The sequence below is a fragment of the Pholcus phalangioides genome, unplaced genomic scaffold (assembly GCF_987345545.1).
Source record: "Pholcus phalangioides strain wild (caught in Gottingen) unplaced genomic scaffold, Ppha-v1.0 ptg000015l_1, whole genome shotgun sequence".
Classification (NCBI taxonomy): domain Eukaryota; kingdom Metazoa; phylum Arthropoda; class Arachnida; order Araneae; family Pholcidae; genus Pholcus; species Pholcus phalangioides.
The window spans coordinates 52,275,978-52,299,800 of record NW_028301608.1 but is presented as its reverse complement, the minus strand read 5'-3'; the positions used below and the strand labels follow the sequence as shown (position 1 = coordinate 52,299,800).

General features: G+C 36.5%; 1 protein-coding gene across 1 annotated transcript in view; it reads left to right on the top strand.

The window, feature by feature from the left end:
* Nucleotides 1-11,801, top strand: part of Tango6 (transport and golgi organization 6) — a 29,801-nt gene extending 18,000 nt beyond the window's left edge. Inside the window, exons 14-18 of the mRNA XM_089243747.1 lie at nucleotides 360-839; nucleotides 2,842-3,028; nucleotides 4,020-4,171; nucleotides 4,585-4,698; nucleotides 11,463-11,801. Of these exons, the coding sequence (XP_089099873.1) occupies nucleotides 360-839; nucleotides 2,842-3,028; nucleotides 4,020-4,171; nucleotides 4,585-4,698; nucleotides 11,463-11,645 (1,116 nt within the window). The 3' untranslated portion in view covers nucleotides 11,646-11,801. The remainder of the gene's footprint in view (nucleotides 1-359; nucleotides 840-2,841; nucleotides 3,029-4,019; nucleotides 4,172-4,584; nucleotides 4,699-11,462) is intronic.
* Nucleotides 11,802-23,823: the final 12,022 nt, after the last annotated feature.

Genomic DNA, 23,823 nt, shown 5'->3' with positions numbered 1-23,823 from the left:
ATTAGCATTGACTGTGATAATTACTGAAGTGTGAAAATTATTTTTTGAAAGTTGCATAATCATCTATTTATATTAATAAATGATAATCATACATAATCATTTATTTTATACTACATCAGTGGTTCTGAAACTTTTGCCTTCTGCAGCTCCTTTGCCCTAGTGGGGATGTATCTACGACTCCCCAGAATAGTCTAACCAAGAACCACTTAATGGTGTTGAATAGGCACGTATATTAATAAAGACAGCCCACTGAATTGCACAGCAATATTTTAACTTGTTTATTGTTTTGTTTCTCATTATGTTAGTATTATTTTTATGATGTCATTTGCATTTTGAAAAATTTGTTTCTTTCTCCAAAGTTAACATCCCATCACTGGACCGCTTTGAAGAAATGTCTTCCAGCTCTTGATCTGCTAATAGAAAAACAGAAAGACAATGTCATTAATAACATAGCATCGGATATAAGTGCAGCTATAAGAACTCGCGGAGCAGTGATCAAAAAGCAAGACATTCCTGTCACCGTCAAATCAAGAACATCTATCAATACTGAAAACTCTGAAAGCATGAATCAAGAAAAAATGTTGTCTAAACAGAAATCTCAAGAATGTACCAAAGTGACTAATGACATCAAACTTGTGACAGAAAAGCTACGTGAGAGTAATCTTTCTGTTTCTTCTGATAGTAAGGAAGAACAGACCACATATGAGCTTGCATTGAAAGACGTGTATGATAGTGACATTCCAACAAAAGGCCACAGCCTTATCACGCTGTGCCAACTTATCGAAAGAAGGGATGCGGAAACTTTATCTCACAAGGCAGAACTTCTTGAAATATTCAAGGTACAAAACAGTCTTCTATATGTGAATTTTGTATCATTTGTAAATGTTTATTGCTGCATTTTTGTGAACCCTTTTTGTATGGTGATTTCTTAGAATCTTTGCAGTTTCAGTTTTAATTAATTTCTTACTGGTTAGCCCTGTTGATGTAAATTTTCTCAAATTGAAAAAATATATATATATATCTCACTAACAAATGATGGAAAATCTGTATTCTATAATAATTTCCGCCACTCATTAGTGCTGTTTTCAGAAAGCACCGTAGAGCACAATAGCTCCTTTTTTTTTTTCCTCAAAAATGACACCCGTGAGTGACAGAAATAATCTTGGAACATAAATTTATTTATTCCCTAGTGATATGTTATGTCCCTTTATTTCTCAGGCAAAGTTATCGCTACGAGCAGTGTTTCTCAACCTTTTAGTATATATGTACTTTCCCATTTCCAATGACTATCCCACAATTTCTTAACTTTGATAAATTGGATTTATTGAAGAAGACAAAATATGTTTTACCAAAACATATGGGAAAAAAACTCAAGAGTTTGAATTTATTACTTATTGCCTTCTTATGGAAAGCTTTGCTGGAGACCAATTCAAAAAATCCTCTAATTTAAATCTACTAATTTGTTTCATGCATATATATTGTTTATAGTTTTTGTAATTGCATTTTTAATTGGATTGCTGTATTTTAGAAATATATGACATCCATATTTGTGTTATGGGCATCTTTTACACAGCCACCTTGTTAAGCATTTTGCCTGTTGTGGCCTTGTATTTGTTGTTGAACTCAAATAACTGATAAATGTTTCTTGCTTATGTATATCACTGTAGTGTAGCCTCTCGGTAACAAACACTTTTGAACAAAAAATTTCCTCTGCTGACAGGGAGCTCATTAATAAGTTGTAAAATGCATTAAAGTGGGAATAAATTTAAATGGGATGTGTTCATTATGGGAGGTTCTATTGTATATTTACCTTCAATAATTAACTTTTTTATTGTTATTATTCCCTTTTTTTTTTGGTTATTTCATTCTTCAGAGGTTGAGAATCACAGCATTAAACCTTTAAAAGTCTATTTATTCACACACAACAGTCACCGCTCTTCTCTGCTTGGAGAGATCCTTCTTGTCTTTGTTCAAAAAAACCTTCTTCATTCACACTTGTCAAGCCCAGTTAAGAATTTTATCCTAATGTGTTTCAAAGAGATGAGACGGATCTCTTGGAGCAGAGACAGTCACTAACTTATGTGTACAAATTGACCTTTACTGAGTACTATTCAGTTAGTAAAACCAACCTACTCAGAAATGAAATCATAGTTTCTACTAGATGGTCATATATGTCACAGATTTGCCTTTTAAAGAGCATTGCAGCGCAATAATATTTCAGAACTGAGTGACAAACCACAGTGCATACGGTTTTTAAAAGCTGTCTTAGAAAAGCATGTGAAGACTTCCTGCCTCAGATATCAAAAATATGGTTCAATTTGAAGACCCTACTGATTTCAATCAACAGTAAAATACCACATATGAATAATACATATAGGTATATTCAGTGCTTGTATGAGATAATCCATAGAATGATGGGAAAATGGGCAATGTCTAAGAAATATGCTAAAATTTATTCAGAATAAATCTATATAGGGCCTACTACACATAGTTTGAGATGGTTGTGCGCCTGTTCATTCTGCCACAAAGTAGCGAGTGGAAGTGAAGACAGCAGGGTTTCTCAGCAAGAAATCTCAAGATCACTTCACGCATTTGCACCTTGGTGGCATGCGTTATAAGATAAATTCAGTTATCACTCAGATTCAAAAATAAACCATTCAAAGGAATGACGAGCAAAATTTATTCCAAAGTTCAAAATGACATGTTTTGCAATGTCAAAATTTCATTCTTTCAGTAATTTTATTTATGAGTAGTTATTTATTGAATTTCATTTGGTTATCCATGCATATCAAGTAACTTTTCAAGTGAGTCCTTCATTATTTTATTTTCTTGGTTCTTTAGAAAAATTTGGAAGATGACGATTCGTATATATACTTACCAGCTATTCGGGGCCTTTCGTCATTAGGTAGCATATTTACAGACGAGGTTCTGCATGTCTTGTTGTCTGAATTTCTCAATTTCAAAGGCATGAAATGGGATCAAACTCTCAAAATTGGAGAGAGCTTGTTGAAGATCTGCCATCACCTTGGTTAGTGTTGTTAATTGTATGTCATTCTTATGCATAAAAATTCTTTCGTTTCTTTTTCCATTATGGTACCGTAACCCCCCCCCCCCATTATATTGCTTGTAAGGAGATACTTATAAAAGTGGGAGGTATGAAAACTTTTCAGTCCACAGGCCAGATATGTAGTATTTCTGTATTTTGCAGGGCAGAAACTTCTATGGATAGTGTGACCGTATGACCTGTAATTTCAGACATCCCAATTTTTTTTTATGAAATTTCCAGCGTACTTGAACTTTTAAAATCAAGAATTTTTTTTAAATCATAATTACTGTATTTTAATATGTATAAGGATCCCGTTTTGGCCAAAAATTGGTTCCCAAAAGTAGGAGGACTTTCTTTATGCATGGATAGTATTATAGATATATCTTTACATTTTTTTTTTTAATTTTAAGCCTAAAAAATCAGGGGAGTTCCTTATACACATTAAAATACTGTAATTATAGTTCAAATAAACATTTTCATCTCATATATTTGTTAAACATGTGCATTTTGTATGGTGAATAAAATATTTTCACCCATTGTTGTCTTTTGGAAGGTCCCTACTTCCTGCCAGTGGTGATTTTTTTAGAAATTTTTGTGATAGCTGGCAATTTTACTTTTGAAATTTTTTTGCTATAATTAACAACTTGCATTCAAATGCAAGCCATGCCAATTTTTTCGGTGATAATTTGTGATATCCCATATGGATCCCAATTTTCTGTTTCCTGTATTTTTATGAAGGATATATGGGCAGCCTAGGCATTTACTATGTTGTGTGTATTGATAATTTTCTACCAGAACACCTTTTGCGGGTCGTACTTTGCCCATCACTAATATAACCAATGACTTTATTTAGAGCCTGGTGTTAGTTCAATTTTTTTAACAGCAGCAGTAATGAAGGGTGCAAAATATCTGAATGTGTGAGAGGCTTCTGTAAATTCCTTCCTGCTTTAAATATTTCGCTCATTTCCTTCAGGTGAACTGTCACCCAAGTATAGAGATAAGTTGATAGCTGCATACCTAGCCGGTTCCTGTCATGAAGATGCACAGATTTCTGCATCGAGCCTGTCAAACCTTGCTGAAGTCTGTAAGCACATGAAGTTTGCCATTGGCCCTTGGTTGCAAGAGGTAATTATCAAAATAGCTAAGTGTTATTTTTAAACATAATTTTTTCATTTAACTTGGTGAAAACTAGATCCGAATTTCTAGTGTTAATTTAAAATCTTTCTCATAGTATGTGTAGGGAGAATTAACAATGGTAAGGTTTCCAAAATATGGCATAGATATACAAGTAGCATTAATGAAAATGTATGCAATTTATGAACAAACAGGTTTCTAATGTACAATTTCTTTGAATGCCTTTCCTTTCTACAAATCATCAATTTTATAAAGCATTGAAGTCCGTTTGAGTTCATAAAATTGAGCGTATTTTGCAGTGGTGAATGAAATTTGCACATGCAGATTGTAGCGTGACTTTTCTGAAAGTGGCGAAATTTGCAGGAAATTACAATGGTATGAAAAAAATAACTTTGTTTTTTCAGATTCTGTTCTGTGTCACATCTCTTCTAAAGACTAAAGCAGACATTGAAGTGAAAAGATCAGCAGCATTGGTCATCACTCTTATCTTCAAAGGTGTTGGTGTTGATTGCTTCCAGGTGAGACCACATAAAAAAAAATTCTAGTATTTTATACTGGATATGTTCCGCCCATATTTTTTATTACTACAGTCCACGAGGCTTGATATGATCATACTGGGACTTGGGGTTTCTGATAACAATGATCGAATGTATCTGCAAAAAATCCTGTTCGAAAGTACAGTGTCTATACATTCTGTTTAGCCAAATGTGATGTAATATGGTAAACAGGCCTTTCCCACATTTATTGGTTAAAAAAATGTTGGATTGTTCAATTATTTTTTCAATTTCTAAAACAGGACTTCTTCACTTGACAGGACAGATCACTTGAGTAACCAGTTCCAGATTGCTTAATGAAATGCCCTGTCCTAAAGATTGAGCACCCTTTATTTAGACAATTGAAGGCTGGAATTATACATAAAAAGGCTTTAAGAGTGCCATTTTTTCAACAAAAAAATCATAAGCTCCATCGCCAATGTAATGAAATAAGGTTGAAAGTTCCCTGACAATTGGATAGTTTGTTCTAGTTCCCACTGGGTAGCGCTCAATGTATCTTCCAGTGCATCTGTTTTACCTTAACATTGATTTCCCTCGAAATTTACATTTTGGCACTTGCAGTCTTTTTTAATTCTAGTCTTCAATTTATTATTAGTATGCCAGTAATGCAAGGCTCAATGAATCAAAAAAAAAATTAGGCGGTAGTCAAATTATTTAGTAACCATGTATAATTTATTCGAGAAAAATTATCCAAATTTATCTTTTTTTCCTTGACTTTTCTGGGACTTTCTGGTGACCTCTCTTTTCATTTCATCTCTTTTCAGACATGCTGTGATAATTTTATCATTTTTGTCGCACTATGGTCATTTTCTGTACATGAGGGCTAATTAGACAGACACCTACAATTTATTGTCGATTCCGAACGGCAGTTTTTTTTTTCCCCTACTCATCAAGAGGTTGGTGCGCTAACCCCTTGATGTGGGACCTCCCTGTGGTAGCAATCTTTTTCTATGGTCATTCTGCCGTTTCTGTGGTACCTGTGTCAGAAAAGTTTTTCACAAGGATGAACCAGGTATCGAACTCACGACACCTCTAAACATCCTTTGATACTTCAGATGAGTATCTTATTAACCTGGGCTACCGCACCCCATGCTGAGATGAATTCTAAAAATTTTGTGTTGTCCTCAAACCTTTTTTAATATTAATAACATATGGTGATGCTAGTGCTGGTGGATGTGTCTGGTTGTTATTTCGGAAAACATACAGTCATGACTCCTTTCTTTTTTTAGTTATTTAATAGAAGAGAGAGAGACTTTTAGGACATGTTCGGTCGACAGTTGGAGCCAGACTGAACTCCAATACAAGAACACACTAGATAATGCCTAGCTAGTGAGTGGCATAAAAAATATAATAAAAATATAAAAATTGTACAAGACAAGTAGCGCCACAGTACTCCCCCACGAGTCTGAAGGACGGCATATGGCACAATGTACAAAATATGATAGTATAGTTACGACGATATGACAGTATAGTTACGACGATATGACAGTATAGTTACGACGATTTGACAATATAGTTACGGCAACTAATATGGCATTGACATGTGCAAAAAAAAAATTTTGTTCGAAAAATTTAAAAAATACGCAATACGAAAATACCTTATGCACAAATTAATAGTCGAGCAAAAAAAATAAATTACAAATGATCAAAAATTTGTAAATGTATGTATATGCAAAAACGATTACTAGAATAGATGATAGACATATATAATATACATATAAGAACATTGAAAAATGAAAATTTTTTGCAAAACATAATACCAATTGTCAAAAAATGTTGCAAAAAACAAAAATAATGTTATTCATTTGAAAAAATATGCAAATAAGAATAATATCAAGGAATTCTTATACGAACCGTACGCCCTGATCGAGTTACATAAGGCTGTTTCGGTTCAGTGAACGGTGATTGCTCATTAAAAGTGCAATCAAGCAAAAATGCTGGTTTCAATCTGTCTATTGAGATTTTCGTTAGTTTGCCTTTCATGTTCACTGTATATACTTTTGGAGATCGTTCAATCACTTCATATGGCCCCAAATATGGTTGTTGAAGGGGCTTTCGTACGGTGTCCAGCCGCACGAACACATGGGAAGAAACAGCAAGTTCTTTATGAACGAAAACGTTGTGAGTCCCATGCCTTGAAGTTTGGATCGGACGTAAAGTGTTTATGTGATCTCGTAGAGCACGTAGAAATTCCGGCTGTGTTGGCTGAGGGTCGGAACTACGGAAGAATGCACCAGGTAGGCGCAATGGTGATCCGTAAACCATCTCAGCAGCAGAAGTGTTGATGTCCGGTTTGATGCTGGCTCGGATGGACAGAAGTATAGTAGGTAACACTTCAGTCCAACGTTCCGTGGCATGGCAGCGTATGGCGCCTTTGAGCTGCCGGTGGAATCTTTCAACGATGCCATTGGAGGACGGATGATACGCTGTCGTGCGTGTTTTCTGAGTTCCAAGAAAACGAACGAATGCGCGAAACAAATCACTTTCGAATTGTCTCCCTTGATCGGTGGTAACCGATTCCGGAACTCCGAATCTGCTAATCCAGCCAGAGTAGAATGTCTCTGCGACAGTTTCTGCTTTTTGGTTTTCCATCGGGAAAGCCTCTACCCACCTGGTGTATCGATCCACACAGGTAAGGCAGTAGGTGAAACCCCGAGGAAGAGGACCAACAATGTCCATGTTAATGTGTGAGAATCTGCATTGAGGCAAAGGGTATGCACCGATGGAAGATCGAGTGTGGCGATGCACTTTTGAGCGTTGGCACTCGATGCACGCCCTGGTCCATCGTGTGACATCCTTGCGTATTGAACTCCACACAAATCGTTGACGAATAAGGTCTACAGTTGATTTAACGCCTGGATGGGCGAGGTTATGAAGGACCGTAAACACGTGATATCGGTGTTTTTCTGGTACGTAGGGACGGATAATTCCAGTGGATAAATCACAAAAAAGTTCTGTACCCTGAGGACCGAATTTGATAGGTTTTATATCGAGCACCCCACCTGGTTGTCGGAGGGCTGTTAATTCAGCGTCTGTACTCTGTGAAGTAGCAATAGCTGCGTAATCAATCGAGTCAGGTAAATTAATTTCGGATAATCTGGAAAAAGCATCCGCTACAACATTTCGCTCACCCTGAATGTAACGAATGTCCGTAGAAAATTGTGATATATACTCTAAATGACGTCGTTGTCTGGGAGAGCTGTTATCATTAACTTTGTGAAAAACATAAGTTAGAGGCCTATGATCACTGTAGATCGTAAATGGTCTGCCTTCTAACATGTGTCTGAAATGTTTAATAGAACTATAAACCGCAAGCAACTCGCGATCATAAGTACTATAGTTCTTTTCAGTTGTCGTTAACTTTCGAGAAAAAAATGAGAGTGGTTCGACGACACCATCGGAAGTTTGTTGTAAAACTGCTCCGAGAGCGAAATCTGATGCGTCGACTGTCAACGAAAGATGAGCATCATGTTTAGGATGAGCCAAAAGCGTTGCATTGGTAATAGCATGTTTACACGTTTCGAAAGCAGCAATAGTTTCCCCCGACCAGGCGATGAGAGATTTATCTTTTTTCTTCTTTCCTTTGCACAAATCGTGTAAGGGAGCCTGGTCAGATGCTGCGTTTTTTAAGAAACGGTGGTAAAAGTTGAGAATTGCTAGAAATCTTCGAAGTTCATCAACCGTTTTTGGTTGTGGATAATTACGAAGAATGTCGACTTTTTCTGGCAAAGGAGAAATGCCGTTGCTGTTAACCAAAAATCCTAAGAACTCTATCTCAGATTTCCCAAATATGCATTTATCAGGATTAAGAATTATACCAAAACTGTTTAAACGTTCAGAAACCAATTCTAGATCTTTAAGATGTTCTTCTTCTGTTGCTGATGCAACTAGTACGTCATCTAAATATGCATAACAGTTCAAGTCTCTTAAGACAATATCTATGAACCGTTGAAATGATTGTGCCGCATTAGACAATCCAAAACACATATATAAGTACTCATAAAGTCCGAATGGGGTAATAATGGCAGTTTTTTCAATAGACTCGGGATCTAAAGGTATCTGATGATAAGCTTTAACCAAGTCCAATTTAGAAAAAATGTTTTTTCCCTGCAGACCGTAACTGAAATCATGAACATGTGGTATAGGATATCTGTCTGGACACGTTATAGAATTAAGTTTTCTGTAATCCCCACATAAACGGTATTCTCCATTACGTTTAGGAACAATGTGTATCGGGCTTGCCCATGGACTTTTTGAAGGTCTCAGTATGCCCTGATCCATTAGCGTTTGAACTTCACGCTTTGCAATAGCAAGTTTCTCTGGAGAAAGTCTGCGGGCTTTGGTAAAGACAGGAGAACCTTTAGTGGTAATGCAATGTGTAACGCAGTGTTTTTTAGAAGTAGCCCCAAGCATAGAAGGATTCGTTAGATTAGGAAATTTAGATAAAATTTTCAAGTAGGGCGAATCTCCACTAATGGTCTTTAAGCCTAATGTAGGGCAACTGGCATTGCTACATTTGATTGAAAGTGAAGTCAAACTGTCAATCAAACGAGACTTTTTTACGTCAACTAATAGACCATAATGTTCTAAGAAATCAGCACCTAATATCGGGCGATTAACATCAGCTATAACGAAGGACCATCTAAATAGTCTGCGTAACCCTAAATCCACTGATAAAGATTTGCAACCATACGTAGAAATTTTAGTATCATTAGCTGCGTATAGCGAAAAGTTTGTATCTGCTGCTTTATGTACCTGTGTATCTCGTGGGAAAACCGAAATGCTAGCGCCTGTGTCCACTAAAAAACCAGTACCGGATTTTCGATCATGAACAAAAAGGCGAACTAAACGCCGGCCATCACCTGCTGTCGCCAAAACAGATGGGCCAGTTAGTTTTCCGACCAATCACAGGGTTTAGTGCATTTTGATGCTTTTCGACCGAATTTGAAATGGTACCAACAATAAGGTTTACGTTTGGGTGTACCATCACCACTAGACCTCTCTCTAGACCGAGAATTTGAACGAACTCTTCCCTTTTTGTTAAAATTTTTCTCTCTATAGCGGGATAAGCGGTCAACAGCAACGGTCAAAGTCGAAATTTGACTTTGAAGTGATTGCAAGCTGATGGTTTCATTACGGCTGACCTCAGAAATAGTCGGTGTGTGCCCAGTGACTTCGGTAATTTTATCTGCCATTTCTGCTAAATCCGGCAATGTATCCTTACTAACAGAAAGTATCTGCTGTGTATGGATAGGCAAACGTTGTAACCACAGGGTTTTAAGCACTTCATCTGAAATTTTCTTGCCAGCTAATGTATGCATCTCATGCCACAACTGAGAAGGTCGCTTATCCCCAAGAATGAGCTCTTGGAGTAGAACTCGTAAGCGGGAAGTTTCCGACAGTGAAAACTGTTGACAAATGCGTGTTTTTAACTGGTTGTAAGAATCGTCTGTAACAGGAGCTCTGATCAAATCGCTAACATATGATAAAACTTCAACATCGAGAGCTGTCACAACACAGTGAAATTGCGTTTTAGGATCAGTAATTCCGGCAATTTTAAAGTTCGATTCAATCTGAAGAAACCAAAGATCGACATCGGATTTCCAAATCGAAGGCGCGCGAAAAGAAAGTTCTAATTCAGAAGACATACCTGTTTCTTCGGTAGCGTTCGGCATATCCAAAAAAAGTTCAGCACAATCCAGGAAGAGAACTGAGGAGATGCCCCCTCAATCAGTCAGCAAACGCACCACACACAGGGGAAAAAAAAAAGAAGAAAGGCAGCAAGTAACATATTACGAAGCGAGAAAGAGTACTTGTTTTCGTCTGCTTTCGAGTTCGTGGCTGTCAAACATCTGTTTTACGCGGGTCACCAATTCTGTGGTAATACTAGTGCTGGTGGATGTGTCTGGTTGTTATTTCGGAAAACATACAGTCATGACTCCTTTCTTTTTTTAGTTATTTAATAGAAGAGAGAGAGACTTTTAGGACATGTTCGGTGGACAGTTGGAGCCAGACTGAACTCCAATACAAGAACACACTAGATAATGCCTAGCTAGTAAGTGGCATAAAAAATATAATAAAAATATAAAAATTGTACAAGACAAGTAGCGCCACAAACACTTTAGTTGCCATGGGGATGTGGCACCTGGAATTTGTCACGCTCTGATACAATTTCCCTCATACTAAGGCAGCAACTAGGATTTCTGCAGGGGAACAAACTTGGTTTCATTTCCCCTTCCTCCTAACTAGACCATGGCCCATCTCAATGAACAGATTTTAGCAGATGGTCAAAGAAGGCCTGGACTATACTGGAAGCTATGGATGTATGTGTAGTGAACCTAATATGGAGTCTGTTTCTGTGTAATGCTTGTTAATGTGTAGTGCTGTCATCTGCCATCAATTTTTCTAATTACGAGTGAAGTGTAATGATTAAGTTTGTGTAATGCTTGAATAATTGTATCATTGTAGGATTTCACCTCTCTATTACAATAGTTGAATTTTTTTTTTTTTTTTTGCCTCATGTTTTGAAGTGAAAAATCTTCTCACTTTTTATCTATAGATTTTGCTGCTTCCCTTTAGATTACTCTACCTTTGCCCTCCATCTTGTTTCAGCCCTGCTTCACATAACATGCTGACTTGCGTAATTTTTATTATTTGTGGGGAGAAGCGAAAACTGTTGAAATTTTATTCTTCCATTCATTTTCTCCTATGCTCTGTATATTCAATAGGTATTACAAAATGAGATGAAAGAACTTTATAGGTTACTGAGGTTGATCTACAATACTGCAAAAGATGACATCCTCAAGCTTCAAGTACAATTAGCACTCGAAGAAGTCAATCATATTGTAAAAGAATCATTCAGCACAAAGCCTCAATTGATAAAAGAAATAAGAGTTCTTGACCCATTATGATCACGTTCCTGGTTGTGGATGTGCAGTCGACTTGGATGAACATAACTGTGGCTGCAAATCACTAAAAGTTCAATGACTCCTTAGCAATCTAAAACATTACTGTTTTCTCTTGTTTTTTGAGTTTTTGTTAAATTAAATGTCACTATCTTCTTGTTTCTTTTGTATGAAAATTCATTTTGACGTAACACTGGTAAGAAGACAAATTATGTCTCGACAATGAAGGAGGTTACTGAAGATGTACATCAGTTTTTTTTGTGACGTGATCATTATGTATTCCCAAGCAATCTTTACAATCTGTCCATGGAATTTGTTAGCGTTAGTTGACATTTATGCTTGAACCAGGATTTGAACTCAGACCCAAGCAGTCAAAGGCTAGTTTGTTTAGCTAGTTTGACTAATCCCTAACCACTCGACTTCCAGGCAGGTAATGAAACAAATGGCTCCCAAACTTTTTGTTCCATCGCCCCCTTCAGAAATTTTACTCCATCGCCCCGACCCCAACTTTAGTATCCTATGTTTTACCCGTGGCTTTTACCTCCCCCTGGTAAGCCACAGAAAGCAAACTTCAGCCCAAAACCACTGTGGCAGTGAGAGTTCGAACCCAGGTCCTTGCAATGCGAGTCTGTCACTGAATACTTGCCCACCACAACAGCAGGCAGTCGGGCCATCTTAAGAGCATGATGGACCCCTGGGCCAAATGATTTTGCTGAGGCCCGCCATATAGCAAATTCTCAAATAATTCAACTACTCATATTTCTGAGACCCCTCTTCTCTTGAGGCTCGGATGGGCCACATGCATTAAGACGGCACTGCAGGCAGTGTTACCAGAAAAAATAATTTTTAAGAGTAATTTCTCTCCTCTCCAAAGTTGTAGATGTAGTTTTGCAAAATGAGGGGTATTTTATGGAAAACATAAATAAACACTTTTTTTTTTTAAAAATTACCAAAAATTTGGAGTACAGTGATTTATCACATTTTTAGCCACACCCACAATATGATGCAGGATATATATTCATTTTCACATACAAATTTTCTCCAGAATTTGATTGCCACGTTTTATATAATAAATCACACTTTTCCTGAAGGCACTTTCTCCTGAAAGCCATCTTAAAACCTCCTGAAAGTTCAACTTTAAGTGCTGCCCTCTGAGGAAAGCCCCCAAAGTTCGCATTCACCATATGTCTAACTCAAAACTTACAAAATCCTTCAAGTCAAGGGCTTAACTCTGAGATCAAAAGAACATTCTACAGTGAGAAAAAGCATCCGACATATTTATGGCACAAGGGTCTGAAAGGGCTATATAGGGTTCATACGGGTCACCAAAAACCTGGAATTGTCTGGGATTTGATAAACAATTAATTTTTGATTAATTATATCAAAATATTTTAACCAGGACCAGTCAAATACAGTATGTCATTGAACTAATTTATTTCATAGGCGGAGATAGACTTGGAAGTCTGGGGGGGGGGGCACAATGATGATTATGTCAATTCACATATACATTAGATCAGTCGACTCCACCTTTGACGCTGAGGGGGCACGTATCTCCGCCCATGATTTATTTTGAGAGATACATCCCTTTTTAACAATGCTGAAATTACCATTAGGTGTTGAACCGGGTTTATGTGAACGGAATGAAAGAAACGCAGGAGTGGAAAATCTGCTACAATTTCAGACGTCTGCTACAATTTTCCATCGTTTGGAAAATTGCAGCAGTACTCCATCAGCACAGCTGCGAACTATGTATCCCAGGGGTTCTCAAAATTTTTCACCTGCAGCGCCCCCTTTTCCTTATTCGATGCTTATGTGCGAGCTCTGCCGGCTCCCCAGAGCTGTTTAACAAAGAAATTTTCGAGAAACCTTTGTCATGGTCACAGCTCCGCGGCGCCTCTGACAAAAGTTGGAGGCGCACAGTTTGAGAACTCCTGATATATTGCCGCAGGTGCAGAAAAGGTTGAAGATACACTGATATAGAGTATTTACGTCATTACCTTAGAGCAGATAGGGTGTTTCTCAACCTTCCTGTTCCCAAGGACATTTAAAATGTCTGAACATCTTCAATTCAACGAACCGCCAATTCACAACTTGAATATTGTGGCAATATGTACCGCATTTTACGGAACATTCTTGTATTTTTTCAACAAAGCCTATTTGAGTTTATAATTTTTGCAAATATCGTGGAGATAGTTTCCGAAACTTAAGAAAAATTGAAATAAATGTATAATGAGAGAATTATGGCTATATTAAAATGTTCATCTGACACAACTTTAGTGTTGTAATGGTGGGTTGGTAAGATATGGGGTTAGAGATGGGAAGAGTTCAGGGTATGTGAGTTCAAACCCACCCACCTCCAGAAACTAGCCGCTGTGGTGGTCGAGTGGTTATAGTGCCGGACTCGTGATGCGAGGATCCGGGTTCGAACCCCACAGTGGTGGTCGGCTGAAGTTGGTTTTCTGTGGTTCCCAACTTCAAGGCGCAAATGCGAGCCGATCTCCCCGTTAAAAAGTCTCGCCACAGAGAGCAACAGTCCTACAACGATAAATCGTTCAATCATAACACTTCACTCATAGTTAGAAAAACTGGGGGCAGATGACAGCACTACACATAACAAGCATTACACAGAAACAAAACTTTACGTCAGGTTGCACTACACGTACACGCACATTCCCGCATGTACCGATTCGTTGGGGGGTTCCGCGGGGGGGGGGGGTGCGGTGTGTTGTGTAGCGGTAGTGGGTAGGGGCTCGGGGATCCATGATGTTCTTAAGTCAGCCACCTCGTTGGGCAATTTGCCTGTTGTGGCGTTGTATTTGTATTGTATTATATATTTGTCTTGTTCATCAAATCATTTTTTCCGTGAACTAAGTTTCAATTTACTGCGTTTTCCAGAAACTCATTTTACCCACTCATTGGTAGTTTTTCCAGTAATTTCAGCGACAATTGGTGATTTTGCCGACGTATGACAGCGTATTTGTTGACAATACGCAATTTAAGATTCAATTTTCAATATTTTTCTCAATGAAATTTAGTTACCTTATGATGATGAACGTGTTTTTTCCCCCCCGTGTATTTCATTTTTGTATGCATGCAGTTTGTACAGCCCTTTATCTCCCCGTCCTTCAGTAATTTGCAAATTTGTCGAAAATGGCTTTTGGCTACAATTGGTGTCTACGCCCAACATGGTGTAGATAAGATGAACTTCCACTAGTATACATATGCAATCTACATTGCAATAATCGAATTTGTAAAACACAAATAAAAAAAATTTCAACGAAAATAGGAGAACCGAATGCTTGTGTCCCGTAAAAAACAGAACGTACAGTCTGCGTGTTAAAATTCCTAGAGTAGCACGAGCATCGAAAATAATCTTCGTTGTGGCACAGCTTGCAAAAAGGTTGGCCACGCATGTACTAAACTACGTTTTAAAAATTTATTACAGAATAAATAATAAAATAATAAAAACATTTTTTGGATATATATATACATTTTAGGATATAAATCATATGTCTATAACTTGAATTCAGGAAACATAAAACAAAACGTAGGTTTATTTCTTACAAAAAATTATTAAAACTTATTTGACTGTTAATTGATAAATGATTAAGTAAATATCAAAAGATAGGCCTAAAATGAGTCATAACTCAGTTTTTATTTTTTTTAAAGACCTTTTTGATGTAGATCAGTGGTTCTCTACCGTGAGGCTTCCAAACGAGATGAATCACTCACGGCTCGGCGGTTGAGAAGCACATGTAGATGACTGAGGGCCGTATTCACCGACATGGTTTAAACTGTAGTCACAATTTTTGGATAAGAGATCAATAAAGATTGGTTAAAAACCTGAATTTAACCAATCCGTGTCGATCTTTTTATCAAAAAATTGTGACTATAGCTTAAACCATGTCGGTGAATACCGGCCTGAGGGCTTCCTTTCAGCCCACTTCCTCCACTTAGGCTGCGCACATAGTGGGACGAAAAGATACGCGATTTTTTCTTCCTGGTCGAAATTCTTGTATTGCGTACCAGGAAGAAAAAATCGCCCACACATAGTAGGAGAGGAAGATAGAGAAAACTACTACAGCAGTTCTGAAATGTGAGGGTGTCATGATCCCTCTGCAGAAGCTTTTTCTTTAAGGTGGGGGAGGGGGTGAAACGGACCATTCAGCAGATTGAAGACAAAACAAACATGTTTGTTCAAGTCACGTACCTCGTTAAGCAACCACTTTCTATCTTTCGTCTAGCTTCTCGAGTATGTGCAGTGGGGAACAAAACAATAGTCATTTCCGACGCTAGCCTACACTCCCGTACCTCTTGGTCGCCCCACTATGCGACCTTAGGGTGTATAAACATAGTGCGTCGTCTCCGATTGGTTAAAAACCCGAATTTCACCTTTTTTTGCTTTTAAAAGCGGGCGATTAACGGAAAAAAATTCTTATTTCCCATTCCTACAATCGGGCCAATGAGAATAGAGAAACGCTCCGTCCATTTGCATAGCGTGTCGCCGCTTTACGCAAACCGGCTGTGAAAAGCAGGAAATTCCCCGGTTTTCTTTCGGGTTAAAGATTCTGCGCGTGTCGCGCAACGGACTTGGTATCTTCTATCACTCACAATCTATAGTCTGTTTCAGGTTAACTTTGCAGTGAAGAGAAAGGTAGAGAGTGTATTCCTTCGCCGCAAAATATAGTTCTCACATATCGGAGGTTTAAGATGAACCTTTATACAGAATATTTCGATTTTTCCTATGAAAAAATTTTCTATTGAAAAAAATACTGAAAAAACATCGTTTTGAACCGATGTTTACTTATTTAAAATTTTTAAATTGTAAAAAATATTGGTTACCATTATCAAAAATCCATAGCAACGACACTCTGGCGCGATATCCTAGAAATTTTCCCCGCCAATATCACTGTCGTGTTTTTTCCGTTACACAATTGTATACTGTATATGTATTTTTTTTTTCGTTATTTGGTTGAATTTTCCATAACGATACAATTTTTCATTGTTTTACATCCAGTTAAAGGCTTACATAAAAACGAATATTCAATCAGTTTTATTTTCTCCCAAAAATAGGCTCAGTGAGTTGATATTCACTCATAGATTACAAGAAGTGTTTCTCTTCTACGAGATTGCCGATACTATTGTGAGAGGCAGTTTATGGGTGCAGAAGTTTTGGTTAAGTTTTCCTTTTTTTTTAATTATTTATTTTTTGCCATGTTTATGGGATAGTTTTAGTTTCCGATCACGGAGAGTGTTGACAGAGTCGCGACTTCCACTCACACGAACGGACGCGATCTTCCACCCACCTGTTTCTCCCGATGCCCCTTGCCTTTAGTGTTGAAAACCACATCAACCGTAACAAAAGACTAAAGCTGTCGTGAAAACAAGTGGCATCGACACGTATACCGTTCGGGGAAGGGGGGAGGTCGAGCGACGGAAATTTCGGCAAGAAAAGTGAGTAGAAAAAATTCTAAACTTTTCCGTATCATTATTATTATTTGGTGCTATTCCTGCATTTACACGTGAAAACAGAGTTAATCTGCTTCTTCTCAATTTTATTTAATATTAATTTTTTCCATTTAAATTGAAGAAAAAATTAAAAATCCCCAAGTTTTTGAGAGCCATGGTTAATATACAGTATTTTAAAATTATACGTTGCTTTCATAATATTTTTTGTAAATAAATTTCAGCTGAGGGAAGGGAAATATTGCAGAAACATATGACTGTTTTTTGATATTTTTAGTGTTACTTACGGCCCATCAATGAAGAGTAAGTGACACGCTGATAGAAGATAATTATTTTTTCTAAATTTTAAAACACTTCCTAATCAAAAAACAAAACAAATGATTTCAAAAACCTCACTTTAATTTCTGAAAGTATCGGCAATGGTTTTCTTTTAATTCTATAATTATTACTAATTTAACTGTGCAATTACGTTACACGTAAAAAATATTTTTCTCAGTGAGATTGGCGAGAATCCTTACCGAGGCCTCGCATCGATACATTGGTTAAGAGGCTTTCGTTCCCATAGCAACGAGTGATGCGGTTCCCTCGTAGCTTCCCCTTCACTGTAAAGTTAACTTGAAACGGACTATAGTTCTAGTTCTAACGGACTAGAAATAGTTCAAAAACTGGTTTATTGATTAAAAGTAAAATGATTGTGTGTGTGTGTGTGTGTGTCAATTCTCTTTTGTGGTTCAGAGAATCGTTAGCAGTTAGAATCGTTCAACATCAGTTAGCAGTTAGGAAAAAAGATGACGATATTCACCACATGTTTTTGTTTGGTTAAGAACTTAAATATTTTTTATAGTTATAAATAATTATACCAGGACCTATATATATGTTTGGTTTTTCCAAAGGCGGTAAAATCCATCAAAGGTAAACAGGGTCACAACTAGGGGGGTGCAGATGGGTCTGGTGTCCCGGGAGCCGGACTAGAGGGGGGCGCAAATTTCACTCTTTAACCTCTACTTCTGGGCTAACGAGAAAGCCCCAGCGAAGATCACAATTACGTCATTAAAGTTCGAGGCGGGTCTAACTAGAACTCCTTAATACATATGAAGGCGTATTAGGTCTAACGAGAAAGCCCCGAGATCGAGGGAAATTCTAATTCGGAACCTCTCTCGTGACGTAGTAGCCGAAGACCCGAACATTACTGATTCAAAGCTGCGGCTGTTACGTTTAGCATCTTATCGCCAAAAACCAGGATTCATTAACGATATCGCTGTTATTTCGTCATGACTGCGTGCGCGATAATATTACAAGGATGTAAAATTTTATATAGTAATATAACAATCATAATTTAATAATGGTATATAATATATAAGTACCTATAAGTATAATATATAATATACTTGTAGTACCACAACGCAAAAAAAAAAAGTTTCCCACTATTTTATTAGTAAATACTCCTGTAGGCCGAACTCCGTTTATCTGCGGCCTGCAAACGGCTTCGCCCCCCGCCGGGCTCGGACGTCGCTTCGCTCCTCCATCTGTTAAAGAGCTCCCCCCCCCCCCCGAACTGAAAATATCGACTCTGTTCTCACCACAACCGGAAATGCGGCAAAACTGAAAAGCTCAAACACAGGATGCTCCAAAAACCGGGCGCGGGCAACACTATTTAAAAAAAAATGTTTTGCGGAATCGACCCGCAAACTTCATTATTCAAATCCCATGCTCTAACTGGAACATGCTGATAACCCGTAAAATTCGGTATATCTATCATTAAACGTCGCCAGGAAATTTATTGGCTCCAACCAACAGTCGCCAGAAAAATGCGCCTAATCACTGTTGCTCATGCGCATTACATCGTGGCACGAAGTTCCGATAGGGTAAGACGCCTTCATATACATATATATCATATGTATTAAGGAGTTCTACGATAGGGTGTGACGATTTAGTGACGTAATAGTGATCTTAGCCAATGAGAGTGGGGCCGTTCAAGTATTACGTCATCGATGTGGGGGGGGGGGTTTCCGATTTGCTGACTCTTGATGACAAGGGGGAGGGGGGTTTGGATAATGCTTACGTCATCAACCACCCTCTATGAATATATGAGTTGGATTCAGAGGGATGACGAAATTTTGCTGGGGGGGGGGGGGGTCAAAAATGGCTAAAAATTTGCTTACGCAATACTTGAACGGCCCCTATCCAATGTTAAAAAATCCTATGTATAGTATGGAATTACGCCTCCCGGTAGAGTAAACCACGCCCACTACCTGATTCGGAAACTAGGATGCACTATGCGCGCACCCTTACGCTCTAACCCGCGCGAAAAATTGGTTTAGAGGGGTGGCTAGCATAGCAAGATATTTTGACATCCCCAAAACCGGTTTTTGTGCAGCTTTGGAATCACGAAGAATTGTGTGAATTTTCAACTAGACCGGATAGTCGAGGCTCTTATCTTTAACTCAGCTTTGGTCTACTGTACCACAACAGGGCAAAATGCCCAACGAGGTCACTGTCTTCACTCAAACGCACTTTTACGATAATTAATGATATATTCCGGTTATAGAAATTGCATAAAATGAAATCCAACAAAATGAAAGGGTAAATTCGAAAGAACAACCCGGTCTTGGTAAAAATTCACGAAATTGCATACCACATCTTAAAAAGTCACATTTTCATCAACTAGAAAAGTACACTCAAAGCAGTACAAGTGTGTCCAAAAAACTGAATTTTAATTTTTTTTTAATGCAAATATTTACACCAATATTTGTAATTTTCAAAGAGCGATAAATACAGAATCTAATACCTTCACATAGTCCCAATATACAATTTTTTTGAGTAAAACAAAATTAACTGTGGCACTAAGCTTTTTCACCTGCATCCCAATTCAATAGGACATATACATGGATATTTTTTTATACTCTAAAAGAAATATTGTGTTTTACAGTTTATCATATGGTTTTCTTCTAGGAAAAACCCATTATACAAATACAGGAATTTTTATGCAACATTGCGTATTTACTATACTGTAACGCCCATAACACACTATCCTTGATAAATAAATACCATACATAAATAGCTCTACATGTTTTAACCTATCACCCCTAATTTGTTTAAGAATGTCTTTTGCAATAAAAGTCAATACAAATGTCAAGATTTCTCGTTTTATCAAGAAATAAATATTTTTGTTGCTAATGTTAATGAACTGAAAGTAGTGAAATTTCCTGCATATAATATGCCAGCATATGCATTAACCAATATTGAAATCTTGAAATTTAAATCAAATCTATATGCCATCGATAGCGTTTTTAACCCTCTGAATGCTCTCATCATTCTGTATATAATGATCTGAAATTTTTTTCTTTTAACATGAAGTTCTTAAAATGGCCCGAGGATGGCATCATACATGTATATAATCTAATGTTTGCAAGACTGAAATAAGTCATTTTAAACAGGTTTCATTTTTATAAAGGTGCACATAAAAGCATTAATCAATGAAGGAACTATTTTTTGATTCCGTTGAAGACAAGTTTCCATCTCATTCAACGTAGGCATTTTCAAATGCCATCTTTCGCAAATGACAATTTAAAAAAGGGAAATTTCTTTTACCCTGCTGTTTTGAGAGCATTTCTCTGACTATTCCTGCATCCCGAGGGTTACAAATTTATTTTTTAATCACATTTACTTCTAATCTTGGTAAAAATAATGCTACAAATAATATGAAAGTCTTTTATCCGCAATATGAAATTAAAATATTTATAACCAACAGATTATATGCAGGGAAATAGTTATTCTCTCATGAATATACATTCTCGGAACACAAGATTTTTCAGATACAGTAGGGCTCCAATTATCTGAGCTAATCAGTAATATAATTCAGATCTGCCAGATAACTTAAAACACATTCAATATGATTGTGACTGATATATGTTTACACTCAAATTTTAAATTACAATAAAATAAAAATGTCAAATGAATATAGTACCTAAAAAATTTAGAATACAATACTTACCATATATACTTTGAATACTGTAATGCAGGGCTTGACAAATTGGAAAAAAAAAATTTACACGCCAGCAAAACTTTGCAGGTGTGCGTCTGGCACTTTAAATGATAAAATTGTTCCTAAACAGTGCATCCTTTGACTTGTCCTGGACCTCTTTTTATTCTAGCAGACACTGCTGACATAATTTGATAATTTTGTGTTGTCCTCACATTTCAATTCAGTTATAGGAGATAAAAAAATAAGGCGTCAATGTCAATATTTTAATCGCCACAGTGACCTGGGATTTGTCAAGCCCTACTTTATTGTACTTAAAATTTACAATATTTTGAATATTACTACAGTCGAATCCCATTTTAACGAATACTGTTATAGTAAAAATCTTGTTTTAATGAACACTTTTCTAATCTTCCAGGTAAGTTCACATAGGAACAATGTAAAAACTTTGAATTCCTTCACAATGAAATTTCGTTATAACGAAGGGATTACTCCAGTCTCTTGAAGGTCTTATAGCAGGATTCGACTGTATATGCACTTTGAAGATAGTACCTTCATGAAACAATCTTTCCCCAGGCAAGGATTTGTTACAGGCTGGGGGTATGTTTAAATAATATACTTCCTGATACACGCTGAGGTAGTAAATGAACCAGTTTTATAAAATTTTTGAAATTGGAGTGTAAAGTGAAATGGGGGGTGTAAAGTGTTTCACTGTTGCTTGAAAAGCACCTTGGACAACCCGAACCTTGATTAATAATTAATCAAGGTCCTACTGTGCGTTCAGCATTTTTGTTCATTCATAAAGATCACAAGCAATTATCCATTACTATGAAATTCAATGCAAATTTTATATTCATAGCTATTTTTAAATTTAATCATAAATTAAAATTTGTAATGAGTAAAATAAAGGAAACTAAGTGAATCAATTTTAAACTATAATCAGATTTCGATTCATTCACACACCATCAATAACAGAGGTCGTTATAACTAACATAGACAAATTCAATACAATTTTGATGGAAAGAAAATTGGATGAAATCAAATACTATACATGAAATTATATCATTATTGGCGTGATCATATTTTTGTGAGAAAAGTACGGGGAATTGGAATCAAATAGAATGTGACAAAAAAACCCTACAAAATTACATTTTCAATACAGATCTACAAATCACTACTTAACACTAGTAGGACCGATACTGGTCAAAATAACCAGATTGATCTTGATTTTCATTTTTATGTTACTTAAGTTATGTTCAAATGTAGGCATGAGTGTAGGTAAGCAACAGAATATAAAAACTCTGAATTTTTCAAATAAATTTTTCTCCTTTTTAAAGGCCGTTTTGACAAATAATAAACACAAATAAACATTTTTTTTTAATGGAGAGTTTGGGCCAGGTATGAAGATGAATATCTACCTACATAAAAGTTCCTAGTTGCATTAACTGAAGAAAAAAAAAATTGCATTCGAAACATAATTGCAATTATATTCACACACACTTTTTCAATACCTTCGTTACATTAGAAACATATTTCCCAGCATACAGATTTTTTAAGAATTTAAAATTTATTGCTTGTTTTGTTATTGTATAGTGGGACTTGACATGACTGTCTTTTTCTTCGTACAGTAGTGCTTGTGGTAAGAAAAATTTGGATTGCTGAACAAATACGAGTCTCCAAGCTTTTTTCAGCTAATTTCAACAGAAGGAAATTAACTTTCCCTGATTTATGTTATTTTCTCTACAAATCAACCAAGCATTTCTTGAGACAACATCGAATGTTGTAGGGAAAAAACACTGGCAAATAAATTATATGTGCACGGAATGCTTTCAAGCCATCTAATCAACACCGTACTTCGTATTGATGTAAAACTTTCAGAAATTTTTTTCTCACTTTGAGATGTATTTCAATGCATTGAACGTAGGGTAATATTTTCCTTTTTCTTACCCAGAAAATACTAAATGTAATGTCTTCACGTGTAAACACATTTCATATAAAGGGGTTCCCTTTGAAATTCACATGAAATTTCTTTTCCATCTTTTATTATTATACCTACCAAGGTAGTATTATCATACTTCAGTATTTGAGCAAGTATTGATGCCGAAAAATAATGATTATGTGTTCAAATTTATTAGCTTTCAGATAAGATTCAATGATTTGCATCACTACATCTTTGATCAAATTAGTATGTTTGTTTTGTAATTAGTCAGTAATTAAGAAAGCTTTCAATGTCAGCATATCTATTAGTAGAAATTTGATGCCACAATTCTGCAAAATATTCGCTAAGCATGGCTATGAAAGTGCCTACAACATTACTGGTCAATGTGACCGGTGATGATTCTTCTAGGTACAACTAAAAATATCTCCGCCAATTTTTTTAAAAATTTATGATGGTTGGACAGAGTAACATTTAAATATTTTTTGAAAAGTCATGAAATTTTAACATTTGACATTATCTGGTTCATCGTGAAAATCAGCGAGAAGATCAAAACAGTCAAAATGACCAGTGTGGTGGTCCTTCTAGTGTTAAAATTGTGTACATTCCATCCATGCACCATTTCGTTCTTAAAATAGCTTGTTAAGATAAAATAAATATCTGACCCATTAAAACAGTGAGTTTTTGTATGCAAACAACAAGCACTGTATAATGTAACACAAATTAAGCAACAAATACATATAACAATGAATATACCATAAATTTTCCCATGATAAAGTAAAGCATGCATAGCTATAGCT